Source organism: Setaria viridis, chromosome 9, assembly GCF_005286985.2.
Source record: "Setaria viridis chromosome 9, Setaria_viridis_v4.0, whole genome shotgun sequence".
In the NCBI taxonomy this organism is placed as follows: Eukaryota; Viridiplantae; Streptophyta; class Magnoliopsida; order Poales; family Poaceae; genus Setaria; species Setaria viridis.
In genome coordinates, this window is record NC_048271.2 from 52,572,254 (window position 1) to 52,581,208 (window position 8,955).

The following is an 8,955-nucleotide window of genomic DNA, read 5'->3' on the forward strand; positions in this document are numbered from 1 at the left end:
TGCAACGCGTGAGCTGCAGCAGCACCAGGCTCGCACCACAGGACCAAATGGGACATGGCATGGGTACACAGGGGCGCCGCCGTACGCTTTACACGGGTAACTCCACCGGGAAGACCGGAAGGTGACGGTAAACGGGTGTGTGGGCCCACCGGCAAGGAGATCGTCATCACCCACCCGGCCACCCGCACGCCCAAACCGAATTAGCCGGGCGCCACCCCCGTTTCCACCTCCCCGTCGCCACGTCAGCGCCTCCCTCCGCCCGCCGCTATATCTTCACGCCGATCCCTTCCCCCCTCACCCTTCTTTCCTCCCAGCTCTCACTCTGCTCTGTGCTCTCCTAGCCAAGCTTCCACATTCCCAGCAACCTTCGCCGCTTAATCCAGCGCGCTAGACACCACCAAGCTCTCCTTCCGTTCCATGAACCACTGCTCCTAGACAGGCTTGCATTGAGCTCGAGCGAGTGCCTCTGCCCTCGTGCTCTGCTCGTGGCTGTGGTGTGTGTACCAGAAGTCCAGAACGCGAGCTTTCTGCGTGTTCGTCTGCTGGGATGGAGAGGTGGGGGGAAAAGGGGGCGGCTCCGGCGCCGGGGAGGGCGAGGCGGTACGCCGACCAGCCGTCCTTCTCGTCCACGCTGCTCGACGCCATATACAAGTCCATGGATGAGCCCGACGCCGCCGCCGCCGCCACCACCAAGAAGCAGAGCCAGGACCTGCACTACAGCTACTACTACAAGGCGTCGCTGGCGGGGAGCTACCGCGCCGGAAGGGCGGCGTCGGCGGTGGCGACGCCGGGGCCGCACGCCACCACGTCGAGCTCATCCGAGTGCTCCAGCTACGGCGGGTTCTCCTCGTCCGAGGCGGAGTCGTCGCAGCACCGCCGCCTGCGGCCCATCCGCACGAGCGTTGCCGCCGCCGGGGAGGCGCCCGCGCCCGCGCCGGAGAAGACGAAGAAGGCCGCCAAGAACAAGCCGGGCGCCAACATCCGCGCCAAGCTCAGGGACCTCCGCAAGCCGGCGTCCCCCGGCGCGCGGCTCGCGGGGTTCCTCAACGCCATCTTCAACGGCAAGCGCGCGCCGCCGACGCCGCCCTCGGCGTCGCGCGCGGCGGCGGCGTCGGAGTCCGCGTGCTCGTCGGCGTCCTCGTACTCGCGCTCCTGCCTCAGCAAGACGCCGTCCACGCGGGGGCAGCCGAAGCGCACCGTGCGATTCATGGACAGCGACACCGAGGCGGCGGCCGCGGTGCCGGCCGCGGGCACCGAGCGCCGGCGGGTGCAGGTCGGGGTGGTGGAGCTGGAGCGGATGCTGCTCCACCGGATGGAGATGGACAGCGACGAGGACGACGAGAGCAGCGACGCCAGCTCCGACCTGTTCGAGCTCGAGAACTTCGCGGCCGTCGCGCCGGCCGCTGGCGGGGCCGGCGCGTACAGGGACGAGCTGCCGGTGTACGAGACGACGAGGGTCGTGCTGAACCGCGCCATTGGGCACGGGCACGGGCACGGGTACGCGCACGGGAGGAGTGCCAGAGTGGTGTAATTTTTTTTCTGGATCCGGGTAACTGCAAAATGGTGGAGTAACTGTAAAATACGAGTGGTTTGGGAGGGAAATGGTGATTGGGGCAACAAGTGTTTGCTACTCTGATCTACTACTACTAGTGATCTTTGGGAGGCTTTCCGCTGGGATCTTTTTCCCCTTTTAAATTTTTTCCGGTGTCGTTATTGTGCGGTTGGTTCTAATTCTAGTGGAGTAACTCAGCAAATGGCATGCTCTTTTGTCCTCCTCTTCCCTCTGTTTTTTTCCCATGATTTTGCTAGACGATGTTGTTACCCATTTTTCACTTCAATTTAAGCAAACCCTGCATTTCCTCTTTAAATCTGAAGCCACTCTAAACGTGAAATCTCTGCAAGAAGCCAAGAAAGCCACTATCTAACTATACATGTTAATTTAGTCTTTGCCACGTGTTGTCAGCTGTTCAGCAAAGCACTCATAGCGTATGAGAACACTTTTCTTTGGGGTTCAGCCTTGAAAAAAAGCGAATTCCAATCGAAAGCAATCGATTCGGATACTGTAAGGATCGCGAGCCCCGCCTCAGTTGGATACCTGACGACGTTTCCATCTCATCGATGGCGAGCGCACTACCGCGCCAAAGCGTACTAGGTAATCAGTATACTCCTTAACACTGCGGCAGCCTCCGCATCGCTGCAATTTTTATTCCCCCCCCCCCCCGGGATGAGCGTGCGGCCGACGGAGCACGACGTCTGCAGAGAGATCAAAAGGGATGGATCAAAAGGTGAGATCCGGGGTAGCGTGATCGGCAGGCAGGGGCTCAAGTCCACGGCGAGGGATTTGACGGGGGCGCACACGCGCTGCCTGCTGCTGGTGCTCTGTTAATGAGTGAATTGCCAATCATTACTGGAATCATTTCCAGGAGTTGCCACAGCCTTACAGAGTTACAGGTAGTGATAAACAGCATGGAGCGCCATCCCTCCTGAGTTATTTGTCAGTCGACTGGAAATGGAAAACGTAGAGAAGGTCTGGAATTGAACACCACGGAAAAAAAAAACAAAAAAAAAGGCACCAAACTATAGCATTGCCATTTATTTTTCCATTCTCACTCGTGGTGATCAGCTGGCGGCTACAGGTCTAGGCGTCATCGATTATTGGTCACGTTGTAGCTAGCTCCGCCTCCATTAATGAGTCAGGTTGGTCGAGCAATGCACGCGTGTTTTGCCATGTTTGTGGCATGCCTCAATTTCGCAGTGCGAAACCAGGAAACAAGCCTTCTATCCCGGTTACCCGTACGGCCCTCAACAATCAAAATGCTAATCTTGGAGGCCCATGACTTGCTACCAAAGTAAACTCTTGTGAGGTGCTAGCTAGCCCTGTTCTTACCTTCTCTTGTTTATGTAGGCTAGTGAATGTGCATCCATTAGCGACAGGTCTACTACAGATTAAATATCAGGTAAATTAATGCTCTAAATACTCCGGATTAATGGTTTAGGCCGGTTCCGGGTTCGGTCAGGTGTGAAAAAGGACAGTCAAGTATTTCGGCTGCCGGGAAGGGAGATTTGTTTGAGCCAACTGGCTAGGCTACACATGCATGCAAGCTCGGAGGTGGCTTTCACCTTTGATTATTCAGCTGCAATTTTCTTCTGCATGTTCTGTCCGATATCGACTTTGTCATCCTTACAACTAGTATTGGAAATTTGGGAAACAGTTTTCCAGTGCTGTCGCTCCGTCGAAACTGACTGCAGCGTGTCCTTTCTACGCTCGAACGATTTACCCCTGTTGCTTATCATGGTACCGTCGATAGGCACACGGAAGATCTGGTGCTAGTGTTAATTCATGTGGTGCCTACAGGGCTGACTAGAAATTTCGAAATCAAATTATTCCGGGTCCCACGGGATCACAGTCATCATCGTGTAAAATTTTGAAAGACAAATTAAATCACTTCTTGTCTGCATCCCCTTTGATCTGAACTGATCTCTGGCGGAAAGGAAACTGTGCGCGCTGTATTTTACCATTATATTCCACCGAATTTCCTTTCACCTTTTCCCAGCTTTGGTGAGTCCCCCGGTCAAAAAAGATGAGAGTTCATCGAGCAGCAGCCACTTGAGGCTGAGGGCAAGCCGTCGTATTCGTGCCATTTTTTTATGGCTCGTTCCATCAATTGATTCCCATACTTTTGGAGCGTGGCTGCACCTGTACTACAACTAATGGACTTGGCAATAAAAAATAAAATACACTGCTGCTTTTTATACAGTTCTGATTATACTGTACAGCTATTTCTAAATCCATATATGCTCTGCTCCACTCATCCTTTTTTTTTATAAAAAAAAAACTATGCTGTGCTGGTTTTTTCTCTTTGCTAGAGAGGAGCAAATACCATGTCCATCAGCATATTTGCGTGCGGCTAGCTTGACGACAATATTTGAAGCCACTCGATTGATCTTTGTGCAAAATCATTTCAGACGCTTATATGAAATGACTGCATTTGCATGGACCACAAACACGTCCAAAATCAGCCTCATCTAGCACGCAAAGCCGCTGATGCAATTCAATTCAATTCTTTGATTAGCAACTAGGATTAGATAGCTACTGCAAAGTTGATTAGGACTTAACTGCACCAATTGGTGGGCTAAATTGTACAACCAGTACATCATGCTTTATCTCTTCGGAACAAAAAAACATCATGCTTTATGGACCACACACACATGCAATGCAAAACTGTTAGAGGCCGATAAGCATCATGGAAAGATAAGCACTTCCAGCTCAGAGTGGCTGCACTCTACTCCCTGCACACATTCTCTATTCTCTCCTCAAACGCATACATGATATATGTGGCTATGTCCGTGTAGGCTCTAGCTAGTGTTCCCTAAAAATGGGGTAGCTAGTACCATTGCCATCCTAGCTTAGCATATGCAGCCTTGCCAGCCAAGCTATAAATGTAGAGGGACAAGGATCTTCAGGGCTGATGAGGAAAGCAAGCCGGGGACCCCCTGCACACGGAAAAAGAAGGGCACAGCAGCACAAGTGTTACGCTCACGCAATAAGCATGTTAGTGATGAACTGTGCCTCAGCGATTTTAGGCCGCGTTCTGGAACGTCATGAAGGAATTTCTGCAACAAACTCCGAGGAGAAGTTGCTTCACTCAATCACTCTTTTTCATTCTAAACAACTACTACTCCATTATGTGATTCATTTCGTGAATGAAGACAATGATTGCATTAGATATTTTGTTCACAGTAGTTATTAGGACAAGGATGTGCCCGACAATTACTCTATTAACATTTCATTTACATAAGGCAAAACTAGAATCGTAAGCAAACGCTTTTGAAATACAAGGATATCAATGTGTTGGTAAAAAAAACATGCCCTGATATCGAAACGAAATAAGCATTATGATTTCCAATGGATGGTACGGTACGGTGTATGAAATTTATAGTAAACATACATGAAATAAGTATACTGTTGAGGTTTTTTAAAAATTATATTCAGGATCGGAAGTTCTAACATTCATTTAATAAGTAGGCGAGCATGTGGGTTGAACCTTGAAGGCTCTCCCACAACAAAGCAAGCCAGTGTACACAGGCACTAGGCCTGTGTATCTCTATGGATGAAGAGGCCTGGATAATGTTTTTATCCTAATAAGCAAATAAGTGAATAAATAGTACGCACAAAGTTACATGTGGAAAACCTCCGCGGAGGCACATGCACTGCTCAATCCTAGGATCAAACTAATAAGGCTGGCTACTTGTTCCTTGGACGATGCTAGCCAATAGAGAGAGCGCGAGGTCAAAACGCAGTTTGGGTCGTGATTTTTTTTTAGCATTACGGTGATAAAGCTTTCAAAGAACAATTTGGCTATCAAATTATATAGTATAAGAAAAGGTATGGGCTCTTGTTGAAGTAGCTCGCTAGTGTTTAGGATGAACACATATAGGTTTAATTTCTAGATGCTGTATAATTAAGAGAGGTTTTACTTGCCCATTGGCAGTTGACCCTTGTTTGTTTCTCCAGGCACTAAGCGGGTGGGTAATGAAAATTGCCCTATACGAAGTTAGGAAAGGACCATGGGGTTGAAAAGCGGGATGAAAAGCTTAACATACGAGAGATTCACTAGCTTTCATTAAGCATAAAAAAAAGGGTCGAGCAAACACTGCACTAGCAAATTCCTTTTGGGTTTTGTAATTGTGGTGTGGTTGCGCGAGGTAGGTGCTGGGATCTAGCTAGGGCGTATATGAGCTACAAGGCCTATGAGCCTAGCTAAGATATTTGTTATTATGACATCATGGAGCAGCGTTTGCGTGGCCTTACATCCAGCACCTACTGCTCACTCACTCACTCACATGCCTGTGCCTGTGCCTGTGCCTTGAAAAAGGCTTTGAGATTGAAAATTAAGAATTAAAGCTAGTACCAAATGTTGCCGTGGCTCAACGCGATGTATGGACATTTATGCCTGCAGTATAATCAACTTCCATATGGATCGGATAGCTGTGCAGTTTTAAGTTTTTGCAATAATCTGGTCGTGCGAGTATCGATCGAACGCTACGTGATTCGGTTTGAAACGGATGGCGGGGAGCGGTAATCTAGGCGTCCGGCCGTAGCAAAAAATAAAGCACGAACTCATGCACGTATGTACACGCTTACTAGCTAGCTTCCCAACAACAAGCATAGGCAGGCTTCGATGCAGGATGCACATGCATGCAGCCATGCAGGCAGGCAGCGTTTGACGTTTCCGCGCCCCGCCGCATGCATTATTGTTACCCCACTTCACGTCAAAGCTTGGTACAGTGCTTTCGCTTTGGCTAGCACGCAGGTTAATTGTTGGTGTGTGACTGTTGACTGTTGTGCGTTCAAAACTAGAGGTCTTGTTCAGCCGCAGAAGGTCAAAAGGGGTTGTGACTTGTGACCCAAAAGATCCAAGGTCCCCAACTAACGGGCGATCAAAAGAAGAGCGCGGTCGCCGCCGATCCCGAGGCGCGGGCACGGGCCTTTAAGATCATCGGTGGATCACGCAACGCGCGACCACCGGCGGACTCCTCCCCTCTGGAGTATGGACTCGCAAGCCCGGAAGCGGAAGGAAAGCCCCCCCTGTGCTGTGCTGCTCTGCGAGCCTGCGATGCCGCGCGCGCGCGCTTTCGCTTGGATCAAGACGAGGCGCGGTGCCGCCCCCGCACCCCGCGACGCCAGCGCACGCACGCACGGCCGGGCCCGGCCCCGGGCCGGAGACATGTCCGATCCGGCGGCACCTCGGGGCCCAGCCGACCGACCGATCGATCTCGGCGGATCGGATCCGATTCGATCCTCGCCATCATCTCGTCTCATCGTCCCCCTGCTCTGCTGCTGCTCCTGCTCAGGTCGATCCGTGTGTCCGATTGGTGTCTTGGTGAGGCCACCACCGCTTTACGTTCTCGGAAGCTGCGATGCGGTGCAAACCGGCCCTGACACGGGAGCCGAGAAAGAGCCAAAGAGGAAAGCGGCGGCAGCCAGCCAGCGCGCGCGTGGCCTCTCCGATGACATGCGGGCCCGACGTGCCACCGGATCGCCGCGCCGCGCCGCTTTATTTACCGCGTGCAAAAGTTACGGTCCCGTGCGATCGAGCCACGTAGTACAGTACACTTGCATGCGGTACGAAAGCGTATACGGCCAAAGCCGCCTCAAAAGTCTCGTGGGCGTTTTTGTAATCTTCCACTGTCGGATTGGATCATTGGATGGTTTGTGATGGGGAGTGGAGACGAGAGAAAAACTTCGCGGTAGCGGCCGCCGGGCGCCGGCTTGGCATGGCAATGCAATGATGGCCTGGCGGCTGGCGCCCTGCCTGCCACGCGTGATCTGCTCCCCACGTGCGAGCCTACGACGCTACGTGCACCCCCGCCTTTATCTTCTTTTGGTACTGCTAGTAGTAGGAACCGCAGGGGCACCACGTCGCTTCGCTTTGTTACTGCACGAGCACGGCCGCGGCCGTACGGCGCCGCTGGCCGGAGCAACTACTCACTCCTGCAAGGCTGCAAACAGCGCAGGCTGCTACTGCAACGATGCCGCATGAGCCATTGCGCTGAACGGACGGCGCAAATCCGCTGATCCGCGCAGCTACGATAGAGGAGTATCCTTGTACGTATCGCGATCGGCGCTGCACTGCACGTCTGCTGCCATGCTACCTCGGATCCCGATAGCCGTCACATGCTGTGCTAGCTAGTAGCTCAAGCTGGCTAGCCAGCACAAGTCTACGACAGTTTTGGCCGTGATGTCAGCTGAGCTACAGCTACCTGCGCGCCCCGGGGTCCGGAGGAGCAGGTAGAGGTAGTGACCTACTCCTAGGTACCTGTCGACACTGCTACGGCACAGCGTCCACAGCTGACACCAGCCGTCTGCGCTGCAGGTCCAACACGGAGGCACGCACGGCGCCACGGCGGCCTCCTTGAGTCGCAACGATGGCACGGGGGGTAGTACTCGTGTACCGGTGTACGTGCGTGTGGTCTTTGTATGCGCGCGCGCGCCAACACGTGAGCGCCCCAGTGCCGCCTGTGCTTCTGGGTCTGCTCTGATTCTGAGCGGGGTCTTGCGGTAGCATAGCAACTGCGAGATCGAAGCCTGCTGGCGGGAAGCGACACAGCATGAGGCCCATCCGATTTAAGCCAGAAACCGGTGAGAGAGGAGGCCCATGCGACGACGCCGGCGAAAGGCACTGCGGGTTACCACGGACACACAGCTTGCAATTTAAGCCAGACCATTGAGGCTCTGCTGATACTAGTGCTCTCTTCTCTTCGGTACGAGCTGCTTGTCGTCTCGCTAATTCATATACACAAATTCAGCAGAAATAATGCATCCAGTACTTTTTTTAAAAAAAACATACAGTACAGGATTTTCCCATACTCTGATTGTGGTCTTGTTTTCCAGATTACCACTAAGCATTCGGTACGCTCTACAGGCTAAACTCAACTCCTCAGTCTATCTATATAGTACATTGCAAAAAGGACATAAGGTTAAATTGCAAAGTAAATTGATGTTCTGAATTTCTGAGACAATCGACATCGGTTCTGTAATGTGGCAAAGCAGTACATTGAAGGGAAGTGGATTTGAACCTCGAACACAATTTGAATGGAAGGCCTTAAATTGGTTCACAGCTCCGGCGGCTGCTTCTGGGATTCATGAGCTCCCCATGCCTGCCTCAGCCACTGACAGTGTGCGCCACCTGCGGGTAGCAGCAAGTGCCTGTCGTCTTCGGAAGCCCTGTTCTTGAGGAGGTGCAGTTGCAGCGCTGCAGCCTGCAGGCTGCCCTGCACCGTCGCCAGGGAACCTGCCTCATCATTGATGGTTCTCGCATGTCACAGGTTGCCCTACCCCTGCCATCATACACATTTACTCTAGTACTGTGGATGCAGATGGCCGTGCAATACAAATGGGGGGATGGGTTCCGACAGAGAAATCAGTTCAAACTGGTGGAGCCAAGAAACAAA

At 52.5% G+C, this 8,955-nt stretch overlaps 1 protein-coding gene across 1 annotated transcript; it reads left to right on the plus strand.

The window, feature by feature from the left end:
• Positions 1-223: 223 nt before the first annotated feature.
• On the plus strand, positions 224-1,774 carry LOC117836285 (protein BIG GRAIN 1). Its single transcript, XM_034715679.2, has one exon. It carries the CDS (start codon positions 548-550, stop codon positions 1,529-1,531), a length of 984 nt encoding a protein of 327 aa, XP_034571570.1. The 5' UTR covers positions 224-547; the 3' UTR covers positions 1,532-1,774.
• Positions 1,775-8,955: the final 7,181 nt, after the last annotated feature.